This window comes from Podarcis gaigeae (assembly GCF_964106915.1).
Source record: "Podarcis gaigeae genome assembly, chromosome: 3".
Classification (NCBI taxonomy): domain Eukaryota; kingdom Metazoa; phylum Chordata; class Lepidosauria; order Squamata; family Lacertidae; genus Podarcis; species Podarcis gaigeae.
The window spans coordinates 4,163,518-4,179,449 of record NC_139680.1 but is presented as its reverse complement, the minus strand read 5'-3'; the positions used below and the strand labels follow the sequence as shown (position 1 = coordinate 4,179,449).

Genomic DNA, 15,932 nt, shown 5'->3' with positions numbered 1-15,932 from the left:
AATAGTACAGAAAAGAAATCCAAAAGCCATCTGGACTCTTAATGACCCATATATTTCCTCTGCAGAAGGAAGTATATTGGAAAAAACCTCTCCCAGTAGTTCTTTTCGCTTACAAATCTAGTGAAAAGAGAATATTTTGTGAATGAATAGAGGAGGTCTTGGGACAATGGTTTCAGGAACTAACGTATTTACCATTTAAAAGATGGCCCAGACTGGCCGAGGTGGGGCGATCAGGAAACAATATCAGGTATCTTGACAAACAGGAGACAAGCCACACTCCCAAATTTCTGTTGTAGACCGCCTCTTTCTGAGATGCGTGTGTGATGCTTCTGGTGGTGTTTAGGCAATTTCTAAGTGTTTAAACACACCTTTGTCCGGGGTCCTCCTCTTCTCTGATCGATCATGGACTTAGGAGACACTGAACCCCCTTCATGTTGAGCTGTAAAAGCCAAGACCATCCCACCCACCCCCGTAAAACAGGGTTCTCAGTTGTGCCCTGCATTCCGCAGAGACTCCACGCCGGCTTCGGGAAAGCGTCCGTGGGGCTTCCTTGCTAAGGGTTTCAGGGGTTTGAAATGGAGGGAGCAGAAATTAATATTATTTGTTTTTACTTCAATATTTAAAGATGGAAAGGAAAGCGGTTGAGGACTAGAGCTAGGCGTAACTTGGAGTCGAGAAGAGAGAAGGACTCAGGGAGAGGACTATGAGACAGAAGAGGCCTGTGGTGGATCAGGTCTAACAGAGCACATCCTTTCAAAAAGATTAACCTCTTGGACATGTTTCTGCTGGAATATGTACTGTTGTAAAATGTGTACACATTTTTTAAACCCACTCCCACATTAAAAACAATAGTCAAATAGAATTCAACAGAACAGCTATAGTGAAGCAAAAATAGACAACAGAATGTGGGTGTAGGACTCTCGCGTTGGACGCCTTGCGCCCATAGGAGCCAACATCTGGGGCCCAGGAACCTTCGGCCCCCTCCAATAAAATATTGGATGGGGCCATACCCCCCCCCCCAAATTAATGGGCAATGCCATTCAAATAGTGTCTTGTGATTGATTATTAGGGAGGCTTACCAGCCCCCCAATAGTTTATTTAAGTTGGCACCCCTGCTTTCGCCCTAGGAAGAGGGATCGGATTAGCTGGATTTATTTCCCAGTAAATATGCCTACGATCCGCTCAACATCACCTCATCCCTAACCTTGCCGGGTGGTTTAGTCCAGGGGTGTCCAAACGTTTTTCAAAGAGGGTCAGATTTGATGAAATGAACATGCATGAGGGCCGACCAAAGTTGTTGACCTTTTTTTAGAACCACAAAGGGGGAACTGCCTGTGGGGGCCCAATTAAACCGACCGGCGGCCGGATTAGGCCCCCCAAACGGACTTTGGACATGCCTGGTTTAGGCAAACTGGTGGTTCAGCCATTCCTTCCAGTTTAGGTATGGGACGTAGTAACGCTGGCCTGCCTCACAGGTTTGTTGTGAAACGATTGCTGAGCTAAATGTGGCTAATGCTTTTGAGAGTACTCGAGAAAAACGCTGTGGTGCTAAAGTCACAAACCAGCCGGAGTCAAGCATTTTAAGCCACTGATTCGAATAAAATAGTTAAGCACATGTTTTGTTGTTGAAATTAATTTAACGAAGTCCGATCTTCTGGATATCAGCTTGGAAGTGAGCCTTACTGCCAAATAAATGCAAAAGGGTCGCGTAGGATTGAATCCTATATGTAATTCTTTCACAGAATAGCCGTTTGGATATGATAGACAGGTCTTATCTTTTCCCGCGCCGATATGGAGAATATTCTGCGAGATATACTAACAAAGTCCCTTTAGGTTTTACCTTCTGTTTAGGCGTTTACAGTAAAACAAACGGTGGCTCGTCTGTCCCATCTGGTTTCTCCGCCTAATTCCCTATTCTCTACACCCAGTATGAACAGGGTCTTTTCTAACACGACATATGCGTCGTGATATATTCTGCCAGAATGTACCATAAATGCAAAACTTGGAGCTATCCTTAAAAAGGAAGAAAGAAAGAGATTGTTTGGTCTTAGATATTTGCCCCCTAGAGCTTCACTCCACCCCTTAATAAAAACTCTCTCCACCCCTCTCCCCCCGCACCCAATGAATGAGTCATTAGGCTGCAGTTTCATCATTAAGTGCCTCAAATTAAAATTGCAGATCAAAGGACCACGATCAAACTCCGGATTGCAAGGGATAGGCAGCGCCTTAAGTAAACACATAAAAGGCAGAAGGCAGAGAAGGGGGGCGTCTATCCAGGCTCTCTATTGGTTAGGCTGTTTTTTTGGTGACTGATACTCAGACTTTTAAGAGCCTTTCTATTTTTTTATTTTTTTTTAATCAAATAAGATCTGACAATGTTTCTAGATTCGCATTAATGCCTCAGCCTTCTCATGTCAGTCACCTCTAAGCGATTTGACAAACTCAAGATCTCTTAAAACGGGAAGAGTTCAGATCATATTAATTCTCCAAAAATGTTTTGATTCAAAGTAGTTTGTATTTTACGTTGCCAAGGGCAATCGAGAAAGAGAGTGTGCCGATAGCCCGGGCCTTCTTTTTCTCTTCATGGCCCAGAGGCGATAGCAGTATTTAAGCTTCTGAAATTAGCCTGGGGCAGGGAAAGATGGATGATCACAAAGCGAAACAAGAACCGCCCCCCCTTTCTCCTTTTTTTTTTTTAGTTTGCCATTTCATAAAACGACACAGGAGGGCCAAGTGTCACCGTGTTGTCTTTTTTTTTTAAAAAAAGGACTCCAAAATATTTAGCGCAGAAGCCACCAGGCTATCCCTCTTATTTACTCATTCCAAGGTAGGCAAGCAAAACATACGAGACTCTTTAAAAAGAAAAAAAGCAGGTTCCAGGCTGATAATTGTCGTTTAGAAAGGAATTCTAAAAACAAAAAACTGATTTCTAAGAAACTATAAAAAAAGAGGGGAGGAAAACTGGGCGTGGCGGCGGGGAGTGAAAAAGATGTTTCTTTTTGCCGCCATCCTCAGCAATGATTAAAAATTGCAGACGACTCTTGTAAATAGGAGGTTTGCATCTTCAGGAGAGATTTCTTTTGAAAGGGCCGATCTGAATATTCAACTTTTAAGGCAAAGCTTCACTCGTCTGTATGTACAACATTAATATGATCTCTGCAGAATTTGGGCCCTCAGAAAGATTACCATATCAAAGCAGACGCCTGCGGCTAGAGAAGCTATCGATACGCTCGCAGTAGGTAAAGTAAAGATTATTGGTTGTGATGGTGCGAGGAGCGGAGCTCCGGGCGAAATCCTGCACACCATTAACTGGAAGTGATAGCGGTGGGAGCTCGGCCACCGAATCGGGGGCAAATATTGGCTCTGGCTGGTAATTAGCTCGCCAACACCTCAGTCCTGCAGCCCCGACCTCCTCCCGCCCCCCTCACCGCCACCGCCCAAACCCACACAAAAGAAAAGGCCCCTTCCTGCCCGGGTCTCATTAAAAAGCAAACACTCCACATCAGGGCACCTCCAATGTCTCAGCTGGGACAGGCCTAGTCGGAGGAGGAGGAGGAGGCAGGCAAGAGGCTGCATTTTGAGCAGACGGGGGCGGGCGGGCTTGGGCCGAGGACTTTGTTGGAAGCGGGGGGGGGAGTAGGGGCACTTGGTTAGTTTTCGAAGAACAATTGGGCAATCTTGGCTGTAGGGCCAGAAGGCCCGGTTTGAAATGTACATGGATTTCCCCACTTTCTTTCTGTTTTATACCTTCTATAGTCCTTACCAGTTTTCCTCACTAATAAACAGTATTAGTATTTTGGAGTCGTCCTTTCAACTCGTTCATTTTCCTCTATATTGAAATTAAAGGGTTTTTTAAATGTCTTTATGGAGTTAGATTTTCCTTCCTCTTTCCTCCTGCTTCTTCCCAAAGTGAAATCTTTTCTCTCTCCCCCCCCCTCGAATCCCCTCCCTTTCTTCTTAAAGCCGCTTTCCCCCCTCAGATAATGACACCAAACGCTTAAAATATGAGGGGAGCCCGGCTTCATATATTTGCATCGATGCAGCGAGAGAGAGAAAAGAAAAGGCCCCGCTGATTTATGCGGAAGGTTCCACAGCGCTCGGGATCCGCGCGCCTTGATGACTGCTAACACTTTTTCCCTAAGACTCACTTGACAAAATATTTATTATGTATTTCGAGGACTCATTTGAAACGTATAGGTTCGTCTTTGATATTTGTCCCTGATTTCACAAGAGGCGTTGCGCGGAGGGCGGGGGATGGGGGCTCAAGGTGTCGGAGCCATTCAGCTCTTAAGATGAGTAGAGAAACAGCCTCCTTGCATTTTCATGCTGGATTTCACCATCAGCCTTTAAATCCTTGAATGACTCGGTCGCCTTTTGAAAAACGGAACGGTAAGGAGGGAGAGAGCAGCCCTGCTTAACTACAATCAGTCGCTCAGGTAATTGGAAGCTCCTTGCCAGGAGAGAGCTGGAGACGGCATCAACTCGATAAGAAGGACTCGAGAGGAAAAACCTCCTTCAGATGGGAGATTAGAGTCCAGTCAAGCAGTTACAGACACAGCACCTCAGTTGATGGGGATTCAGCATTTGCCCGTTTCTCCCGTCAGGATCCAGCACTTGCTTATAATGAATATGAACCAAAATACAAGAAACCAACATGCAACTCCTCTCCCCCCCCCTCTGGCGCTAAGGAAGGTGGAGATGTTTGAATGAGAATGCATAACATATTGTCAAAACATTCCATATGGATTACTCCAGAGAAATAGACCCTTGCTCTTTTTCCAGTATGCAAGCAACAAACGTAACTTAAAAAAAATAAATGTGTCACCCCTGGCTCCATTTATATTTCTTAGCTCTATTTATATTTCTTAAACCACACAATAATACCGCACATTAAGACGATTCTAAAAATCAGAAGGTACAGCCTTGTGTAAAGGGTGAGGGGAAACAACCGATTTACAATCCATTGAAACGGGAAAAAAAATAGATTTGGGGCCCTTTATGGTTGATATTACAGTTTACGTTTCTGCAGACCTTGATCAAAGTGTTAACAATAATATAAAAGGAATCCATCCGTTTGTTTAGAAGAAAATGACGTGGCTTTCACAGATCCCCAGTTCCTAGAAGAATTGTAACCCTCAACATTCATAAGGGTTTTGGAGTTGGGACTGTTATAAAGTAGCCGCAGGCGCTCAACGGTCAAGCTTCCTCGCTGTTAGGAAAACTCACCGCCAAGGAGCTGTCCATTTCAGCACCAGAAGTATCCCTGCCACCGCCTCCTTACCCGCACCTTTAGAATATCTGCAGTCCGACAGGATTCAAAAGACATTTCACCACTAGCGTGTTGCTGTGCGCTCTTTCCATAGTTTTATGCGTCAAATAAGTTGTAATGACCTTATTACTATTTCAGTAACTTTAACCAAGACGGAAGAAAATTTCCCCTTGCTCATTTTGGTTTACCCTTCCTCCAAATGACAACAAATAAAATAAACAAAACTATCTGAAAAACGTAAATTATACTTGAAGCAATCCTGTTGGAATCAGCCTATATTACAACACGTGGCCCAAATGGGCTAGGAAGCGCTCAGCGTAAGCACAGGATGGTTTCAATAGTTTCATCTTGTCTCCCAGTCATCGGTGATATATGGGGAAAACCCCATTTAACTTCATCCCTTCATTAATTTGTTCATATTTCGGGAAAAGATGTCCCCCCCCCCGTTTTCAGATGTAACTTTTGCATAAATTCTGTTCTCTGACATTTTTATTATCCTTCATTGTGATCAGACCGGTAACATATTGGCCTCACTACAGAGCCTTCTGCCTAAAATACTTGCGATTCACGCAAGTTAATGAACTGACCCACCCCACCCCTTTCATTCACCCAGTGCATTTACAGTGCACTCCTATACATGTCTACTCAGGAGTAAGCCTCATTGGATTCACCGGTTGCCGTAGGATCGAAATGTGAGCTTATGGCTGGTATTACTCCCCGCCCTGCAAAAGCCAGTAATTCGGGTTTCTGATACAGAGTAGGCTAGAAGACCACATCCTGATTTTTACAAAAGCTACGCTTCGGTTTTAAAAATTCCATCGCAAATTGTCATTGAAGCCCTACTAGTCTCTCTCCCCCCCCCCCCTACGTAAATAGTACCAGCAGCATACCGAGTTGAAAAGTTTACAAAACACACGCGCACGCACAAAATGAAATGGGAAACGCAGGTGGCAAAAACAGCATCGCAAGATCATCCCAAGTAGAAAACATAGCGGAGTGGGGCGGGGGTCGTCTTTCATTTCCTAGAGCTGCACACTAAACATGATGGCAACGTTTCCTTAACGCCTCTTCTGTTTCTATTGGGGTGGGGGCAATTACATGGATATAAAACGCACCCAGAACCCGGTCACAAACTCCGCTATTTGTTTGGAAGTTGGCCCTAGTGGTTATTACACAATTTTAAGGCTTTCTGTTAAAATAATAAGTAAAAATGTAGGACTCGCAACTTGCTTACCTCTCCTTATCACCCCACCTTGGCCGTTCAACACTAGCCCACACTGGGTCTCCACTGAGCCCTTGAATGAAGAAAATAAAATAAAATCAGATAAAGATCCGTACAGATAAATTGCATGGCTGGATGCATCGAACGTGATGCGTTTTAGAAGTGACTATGTTCAGATTGCAACTCAAAGAATATATCTCCTACGAAATATTTCAAAAACCATAGAATAGCACAGCTTCTTCCCAGAACAAACAAACTCTGTTCTCAGATATGATCTTTTGTCTGAATGATTGATTGGCAGGCAAAGAGGAAGAGAGTCAGTATGGAAAGTTTTTGAAGGGATGTTGTGGAGGAGGAAAAAGAACAATTTTAAAAGAAAGTGGCAGCATACCTGTGGAACATATATACCCCTTTCAAGGTCCATGTCTAACGTGTTAAGTGAACGTAGCATTCACATGTCACACAGCTAGGACCAGTTTGCAGAGACTGGTAAAAGCCAGACTTAGAAATGGGAGTTATAAAAACGGCGACAGAAGGGGAACAATCGGGTGTTTCTCGATTTCTCGACTGGACTAAATTCGAGACTACGCTGTTCAGGGAACCATTCCAACGACTGAGAATTTTGCTATCAACTTCAGTGGGATTTCAACATGCTCTGGTCAAAACACTTTACAAACTGAGTTCCATATACTCTGGTTTCGCTTTATGTTGGGATACGAATTCTATCGAGAAGAAATCCCCCCCTTTTTTCTGTCTATGTGTGTGTACATTTCTTCCACGCAACCTCTCAGTCCTTTTGTCCAGTGGCAATGTGTTAAAAGATGCATTTTCCTTTACAAACAAACGAGGTACTGGACATGAAAGAGGCCTCTTAAGGGTGTTAACCTACTCAACAGCCCGTGAAGAGTTAAGTACATGCGGAGAAAGAGTCGGTGCATAATAATATAAAGCCCACTTTACAAAAACAACCTTTACAGTCCCGTCTCTCTCTTCCCCAAGCCCACCCCCCCCCCGTTTTTCGGCATATTGACGCTGGCCTAGAAAACCCCTTTCAAGGCCTCTTTTGAGTTTTAGTGTTCTGCCTTAAAGTGATTATGAAATCAATATGGGGAAAAACTAGGCGACTGAGCATAAATTAAAGCGGTGATGGGAAAAGGTGTGACAGTTTCCTTTGTTGCCCATGGAAAATCTTTTTAGGGGTCTCAAAGATGCCCATTCCGGCTCCAAGACTCCTTGCATCTGTTAGGCTGGCTTAAACAGCCTTCCAAACTATTGGACTTTCACTTAACATTCTGAGCAGGGGAAAGTATATTTACATTTCTTGCATTAGAAATGAGGCATATGTTGATGAAGAAAGTGGAAAGCGGGCGGGGGCGGAGATGAAAAAGAAAAGGGAAAGACTGGCTATGACTTGGAGTTCTTCCTCCAATCTTGGTCGGGCAGCAACCCATTTTGTCACCAAAAAACCTCCCCTATAAAACATAAGAAGCTGAAATCAACAAGCTTCTTTTCAAGCGTCGAAAAGAAAAAGCTACACAAATCAATGCAAATTCACAAATAGTGGTTCCCCCGCCTCCCCCTCGCGCCACTTTCGAAACCCCACATTTGTAACTGTGAAGAAACTGAAGACGATATAAGGAAATAAGGAAATATACTCATGTATACTGAGTATAACAGACATTATGCATCATGCATAACTCAAAACCAAAACAGGGTTTTGTTAAATTTGATTTTTTGTGGCATTTTTTTGGTAGCGCTTCGACGCCCCCGCCCCCCACAAAGCGTTAAAAACAGAAAGAAGGAAAGACGACCTCGTCTTATTCTCTCCACTATTTAAATTTAAGATAAAAAATGATTTTTTAAAGTCGTTAAAATGATTCCTAAGCATGAACCTCCCATCTCAGTCTCGGCAAAAGGAGGTTGGAAGGGAAGCGCGTTGTTTGGTCGGATGACATTGCATAAGTGACCAGTTGAATGGCACTAAGTCGAAAATTGGATAAACTATGGTGCTTTTTTGCACAGGATTTAGGCATTGTGCGCTGCCTTGCAAACGTCTCTAATCCCTCCTTTTGAAAAAAAAATACAAGGCTTTGTGCTCCGCATAAAAAAAAAATGTACAGCTAAAAAAATCAGCAGCAGACGTGGTTATATAAAAAAAGGAGAGTAAATAGGTCTTAGTGAAGCGAAATAGTGAATGGCAGATTTGGGAGAAGGAGTGATGAGGAGGAACATAAGGGAAGCCCTGTTGAAAATGGGGAGGGGGCGGGTAGAGACAGAAGCGTGGAAAATGATTGAGTGAATTTCAATGCAGAAAGTCAGGTTTTAGGGAACTGTTCTTCATGGGCCCAAATGATTTTATTCTTGTGCAAATTCCAAAATATGTGTGTGGGAGGCCTTCCTTTTATATGGTACACATTCAAACATTTTCTTTATCCTCAGAGAGGAAAATATATATTTTTTTCTGATAAGAAATCTGGGGACGGGTTTGAGGGGAGAAGAAAGGACAATAAAAGCAATTTAGAATTTACTCTCTGTAAGTAAATAGAACCCACTTCATTAAGTGAAACTACACTCCTTCCTAATAGGCTTGATAGAATTTCACGTTCTCTCTCTTTTACAGTAACGTTATAACTATGTATTAGTTATTATAACTATAATTAGTTATTATAATACATTATATGTATTAAAAGTAGTTAATTCCATCAAAACGCACCTTCCCTTGATGCTGATAGCTTCTTGACTAGGAAACGTTCGAATTTTGTAAAACTAGAGATTTGTGTGTGTCACAGACAGCGAAAGAGAGGTATAACAGAAATAAACAGATGAGTATGTTGGAGATGAAGAGAAAAACAGGTGTTTGCGTTGGAGGGGGAGAGAAATTTAGGGAAGAGACGTGCATGCGTATGTGAACACCGGGGGGGGGGGGGGGAGAGCGGATGATTGGGTTAACGAATGGATGGATTTGCAGATCTATTTCAATATTTTACAGCTGGTTTTTAATGTTTCTGCTGGCTCCCTCACTGCCGTAGGTAGGTCCCGCAGTCGCCTTCCATGAGCCTCTGCTCTTGTACCGTTCTCTTTAAGAGATATTTCTGTCTCTCTGGTTCAGTTTTAATTTTGCAGAGCGGAGTGGGGGGTGTTTGGAGGGATGCGATTGTCTTTAGGGGAGCGACATTTGATTTCAGCCTATCTAATCTGGATTAGCTAATGTCCCCGCCCGCCCTCGGCCGCAGGCAGCTCGCAGGTGAGAGGCTCCTCCGCCCGCGCAGCACTTTCTCTCCTGACCAGAAGGTCGCCGAGCTCTCTCTCGACAGCCGGGGGCCGGGTGGGTGGCAGGCGAGTGCGGGCCAGGGGTGGGAGCAGGAGCCGGGCGGCGGCGAGGGCGGGGGGTGCGGCGGGAAGGCGACGTGTGATTTACCTGCAGGTCGTCTGCTCCCGAGGCGGCCAGCCCAAGGCTTGGTCCTGGCAGGAGTCTTTGATCGGGGTGCATCCCATACTGGGAGCCATGGCTCATAAGAGACAGGTCGTGGCGACGGTAAGCGTCTAGGCAGCCCAGCTCCCTCCTCTGCTCGTCCAAGCAGGAGGACTTGAGCGCCCGGGCATTGTGCAGGTTGATAAAGTCGGTGGGTTCTCCATGGTGGATCTGCTGGTAGTACTGCTGCGAGTGGTGGAGCGAGTTCAAGGAGTAGGCGTCGGGGTTGACGGCCGGGTGGCTGTGTTGGAACTCGTAGTGGAAGGACTGGTGGTGCAGGGGGGTGTACTGGTGATTGGTGGAGAAGTAGGGGGAGGCGAACTCAGTGCCGGTGGTGGAGTAAGTGAGGGGCGACGTGGAGGAGTAGGCGACGGTGGAGTTGGCCACAGACTCCAGGCATCCCAGCTGCATCAAACGGTAGCTGTTTGATCCATCATGACGTATCTGAAAGGAAGAAGGGAAAAGGTAACCCAAATACTGCAGGCTGGTCATCGGAGAAGAGCGGGGCTCCAAACAGCACCCTGTCCCGCCTAGCTCCCCCCCCCCCAACCCTAGCCAAAGCTCCTCTAGAGTTAGCGCCGGCAACCCCATACACCTTGGGCTGGTGCCCCGCAAGTCTGCACTAGAGGTTTAAAGAGGGAGCGAGAGAGAGACCCCTACGTAGAAAAGCGAGGCGTCCACACAGCTTGGAAAAGAAAGCTGCTACTTCACTGTGATGGCTGCTTGCGGAGGAAACCCAAAGTTACCCAACACAAACGCTGCAAAACTCCATATCCGTCTCAAGCGCAGAAGGGCAGATCTCCTCCTCTTACGGTCCTAACTCTCTCAGCAGACATAGGTCTCTCTCGATAGACACCAGGCACCGCGTCTCTCTCGGTGTGGCTCGACTCCCTACATGCCTTTAACCCTTCTTGGTAAAAGATCTAGGTCCAAAACCTTCCCCTTCCGACAACCTGGGTAGGAGTCGATCGTTTGCTGGCCCCCGGATTCCCATTGCGCGCTCTCGCTCTCGCTCTTTTTCTCTCTCTCCGGCTATTATTAATAGTATTTGCCACCTTCCGTTTCACGGCATTATTGGGGCCATTAGCCTGCTTTCTTTCCGGCAACCGTTTGAATGCGGCAATGGGTTTGCCCCTTTCCTGGCGACAGATGTCATAACGAATTTTCGCCCTTTACTTCTCAAAGTTCTCTCTGAAGCCGGATTATAATTAAATGTAACGGTCCAATGTGGATTAACAAAAAAATGGAAACAACCACACACAGGCACACTCGACCGTACACACACACACACGCATGCATAGGCACACACATCCGCACACACGCGCGCACACACACATCCGCACACACGCACACAGACACACACAAAATACCTCCGCATCGTGGACGAGTCCTGGAAAAGTAGTTGACATTTTGGGTTCTCCGAAAGAGGCTCTGATTAAATCCCTTCTCCAAATTTAAAAGGAAAGAAAAGACACCAAAGCAACCACCAAACCACGAACAGTTTTTAAAAATCAAAAAATTGCAGTCCTCTCCTGTTTCCCACAGACGTGAAAAATATATATACATATAGAGAGTATTTCTATCTAAACACAAAGAGGCTTTGCAACGTGTCTGCATAGGTCTCCCGCTTTTTTCCACCGTGCACCCTTTTAAAAACCTGTAGGAACAATTTTTCCCTCTGCACAAAAGCAGCTCCCCGGATCAGATTTTGTACTTGCAGGGTATTTCTTTGGCTGATGTCGTAGGTCCCTTGGTAATATAGAAGTTTTGAAAATTAAGCATCAGCACTGAGAACTGGGAGGACAATAGATAGAGCAGCTTCATCCCAGGAGACAAGGAATAAATATTGTATCTTCGCCTAATAAGGAACTGTAGGTTCTTTCAACGTTTTTATACATTTTTCCTTCACTCTTTTAGAAGGCTTCCCCCCACTTTACTCAGGCTAATGTGGGACCTAATCTTTTCGAAAGGGGCCTTTTTAGGAACATATGATTGAGGTGAACTAGAGCTAATACATAAAACAAACTAGATTAATTAAAACCATCCTTTTTCAGTTGGTGAGTATTTCTTCTTGCTGGCTGTGGCTATCCACCCCCCCCCCACTCATATTGACCAAAACACAAGATTAGCATGTATGTAACTGGATTTCCCCCGTCCTCCGAATTACACCAGCGCATTTATATTTCTTAGAGAAAATATTAAATCGAATTGAAGTCCACCTCCACGCCCCCCCCCCGCCACCTTAGTCAGACTGTTCGATATGGGACAACTTAGATGAAATCACCCTGGGTTTTGAAACAGAATTTCAAAGAAACAACTTATCTGAAATGTGTCACTGCGGTTAAGTGTCGCTGCCGTGCATTAGAGAGAAAGATATATATATATAATATAAATACATACATATATATACATATAGGGCGAAACCGGGAGCAGGAAGACACCCCCGCGCGCCCCCGCACCCACACAATGACACGGGGTAAGAGATCTAAAAACCTGGAGATTTGTGAGCGAAAAGGTGAGAAAGATTTGGAGCCTGCCGCCCCAACTTGGAAGTGTCTATTTGAAGTGCGATTTGTTTTATTTTTCAGACAGTTAATTATGGCCGAGTTAGCATTATGGCCGAGTTTAAAACTACGTGCATCTATTTATTTGCAACCATCCCGGGAGTTAATTTCTGGGGGCGCGTCCGCTTTCTGCGGGAGAATCATCTAAGCCCGGTTTTCTGCTCGGAGGAACCGCAACTGAAGATTCTCGCTCGTCAGGGCGCGCCTGGCGAATGCTCCAAGGAAGGATCTGAGGCAAATGGCATTTCCTGCCGCTGCTGTGCCTCTCTGCTGATGGCGAGCTTAAATTACAAGCCTTGGAGACAGAAGCGGGTGTAACTCGCTTTTAATTGCCATTTAATTTGGTTCGCTTTTAAGTATTTAAACCGCGAAGGTGTCTTAATAATAAGCCGCAGGCAAACAGACATGTGGCTCTTTTTTAAGGTCCAGGTTTGGGGAGTGTTTATTGGTATCTGTTCATGCAGGCTAACAGGAGCTGTCATTCAAGCCTCTATTCTTTATCCAAATGGACAAAGGCACACGACTAGAATTGAAATGCATTGTCTGAAATGGAAAAGTGCGATTATCCAGACCGGCACAGGGGTCAGCAGCAAGCACTTTTTGTTGCCTCCCCAACCTTCTCTTTAACGGGATGGGGTGGGGTGGGGGGTTCAAAATCTCCTTCGCAGAAAGAAAAAAGAAAGAAAGAAATTACACCCTGACATTTTAAACAGGAAATTCCATTAATTACTGACATCTCTGATGTTTCTTTTCCCAGGCTTTGGGCAACTTTGGTGGTAAAGATTAGGAAATGGGAGACAGTACATAAATCAGTGAAATCTTTCCCCTGCAAAGACTGAGTTTGTCCAGTGATCAGCCTACCCCAGTTAAGACGCTCCCGTCCACCCCCTTCCTAAGCGGAGGCGCCTTCAGAAAAGAGCAGGGACTCCTCTCAAGTCACCTCCTTTTAAAGGATCCTGCTTCCCCATCAGACGGATCCTGCTTTTCCCACCAGTCTCTTGGGATAACCACGATTATTCACCCCACCCTGGTTTATGACCATCTATAATGCCGAAGGGTATTGTTTTGGTTTATGAGAGCCTGGATCGTCCTTCTGGCTCGCAAGAGTAGATGAGCACGTCGGAAGCGTGGAACAAAGAAAGAAAGAAAGAAAGAAAGAAAGAAAGAAAGAAAGAAAGAAAGACTAAACCCAAAGAAAGGAGACATCTTGTTCATGGCTAGGTTCCACTCAAATGCGTCTATTCAAGTGTAACATCGGACAACTAAATACTTGATTTGTTTGTGTGGAAACCTTACCCACGTCAAACTGGATTTCCAGGAGAATGTGCGGAGGATAGCATCGTTACAGCCCGATTCTCTATACTTCCCTCTCACCTGGAAGGTAACCCCTACGGATTTCAAGTGAGGTTCTGCTGCTTTAAAAGCAGTTTAGTTTTGCACACCTCAGGTGTGATTCCTCTTGTCATCAACTGGACGTACTTCTAAGTGAGCGCCTTGAGAGTAAGATGGAAATAGACAGGAAGCGAACCTAGGTCGCTTACTTGGAGATGAGATCCGTAGGAAATAAGTTCCAAGTTGGTGATGGCCACCAACTTGGATGACTTTAAAAGAGAATTAGGGAAATTCAGGGAGGAGGAGAGGGCGACCAACGGCTACGAGCCGTGATGGCTTTGTTCTGCCTCCATTGCCAGGGGCAGGGCGATGCATCTGAATCCCGGAATGGCAGGTGGGCAGAGGGCGCTTGCGCTCAGGTCCTGTCTGCGCGCTTCTCATCAGCATCGAACTGACCAGTGTGAGACAGAATGCTGGACTAGATGAACCAGCGACCTGATCCAGCAGACTCTTCGTATGTTCTTGAAATCAAGCGTAGGTTAGTAATTGGTCGGTTGCTGCAAGGTCTTAAGAGTTGAGGATCTGGTTCACATTCAGTCACGAAACTCTGTAGGTAAGGGTTCTGACAACCTGGTGTGATATGACACTTAATCATTGTTTCCCCCCAACGTCATAGAAAGTGTCAGTTCGACGCCGGAAAAGCGAGTGGAGAAAACGCGCGACGTCCTTTCCCATGCTGGCAAAGAAAACAGCCAAATGGAGACAAAGTTTGCATGTTTTATCTTACTTGTCCATGTTTAGGCTGGAGAGCTGTTTTCACTTTCCTACAGCCTAAACAAGGCAAGACAGGCGTGCAGAAATGAGACTGACAGTTTCCTAGGCATGGAAACAACTTCCTCGACAAAGCAGTGACTCCTCAGGAAGAGGATTTAACTCCTCCCTTTCCACAACAACAACAACAAAAGGCACTCCTCCACCGTCGCGTAAACACTAGCGGGGTTACCAAATACAGGATCAGACCGGCAACAAGGACCAAGATTTCTGTCCGGACTAGCGAAAACGTTTAAAGAACAGCCAGACAGAACAGATGAATTTGTCCTGCTAGTTCTTTTAATATGGAACGTAAGAAGCTGCCTTCTGCCCAGTTCGGACGTGGCTCCATCTACAATGAGAGGCAGCGGCCCTCCGGGGCCTCGGAAGGGTCTTTTCCATACACACACACACACACCGGAAATGTCGGGGGTTGAACCTGGCTGGGATCATCTGCACGCAAAGATGCGTTACCGCTGAGCTACAGTCCTTCCTACGCCCTCGATTTGTGTTGCCCTCGAAACAAACCATTAAACACAGCCTCTCCTCCACAATCTTGGCCAAATCCATATTGATGAACGGAGTCAAAGCTGTGAAGCAACCGACTGATTGCTTCTTAAAAGCAAGGAAACGCCTTGTTTCCTGCTATGTCAATCCCGTCCTAAGCAAAGCAATGCTAGACTATCAGCCTAAGGACGCAATAATTGAATGCGTTACAGTTAACAGATGCAGGTCTACTCCGAAGTAAGTCCCACTGGGATCAATGAGAATTCCTCGCAAGTAAGTGTGTACTGAAGGGGACTCCCAAGGTGTAGTTTAGTTTTCTAGCTAGCCTATTTAGATGAGAGATGGGCAATCTGTGGCTCTCCTGATGGTGCTGGACACCAACTCCATTCAGCCCAGGCCGAACGTGATTGTGGAAGCATAGGCCACATCTGCCACAATTATTCAGTAGCAGCCAGCTTCCAAGCTGTGTGCTCAGTCTGCCAAGTAATTCCAACAGGAAGTTGTAATTCAACATCCTTGGGCCCACAAGTTGGTTCCCTCTCTCTTCTTTGGGGGATCGGCCCCTTTATAGCACTTCTGACCACCAAACACGGACAGGCTTAAGCCAACAGTGAGACGCGGCAGCTAAAAAAGCCAATGCAATTCTGGGCTGCATCAATAGGAGTATAGCATCTAGATCAAGGGAAGTAATAGTGCCACTGTATTCTGCTCTGGTCAGACCTCACCTGGAGTACTGTGTCCAGTTCTGGGCACCAC

At 45.5% G+C, this 15,932-nt stretch overlaps 1 protein-coding gene across 2 annotated transcripts in view; it reads right to left on the bottom strand.

The window, feature by feature from the left end:
• The window catches only part of TFAP2D (transcription factor AP-2 delta), a 39,718-nt gene extending 28,101 nt beyond the window's left edge, over positions 1 to 11,617 (bottom strand). The window contains exons 1-3 of one of the 2 annotated variants that reach the window (XM_083730568.1): positions 11,334 to 11,617; positions 9,910 to 10,407; positions 6,504 to 6,564 (exon numbers count right to left, since the gene is read on the bottom strand). In XM_083730568.1, the coding sequence (XP_083586694.1) occupies positions 6,504 to 6,564; positions 9,910 to 10,407; positions 11,334 to 11,372 (598 nt within the window). In that variant the 5' untranslated portion in view covers positions 11,373 to 11,617. Of the gene's footprint in view, positions 1 to 6,503; positions 6,565 to 9,909; positions 10,471 to 11,333 lie in introns of those variants that run through there. The other variant, XM_083730567.1, reaches the window with a different exon arrangement.
• Positions 11,618 to 15,932: the final 4,315 nt, after the last annotated feature.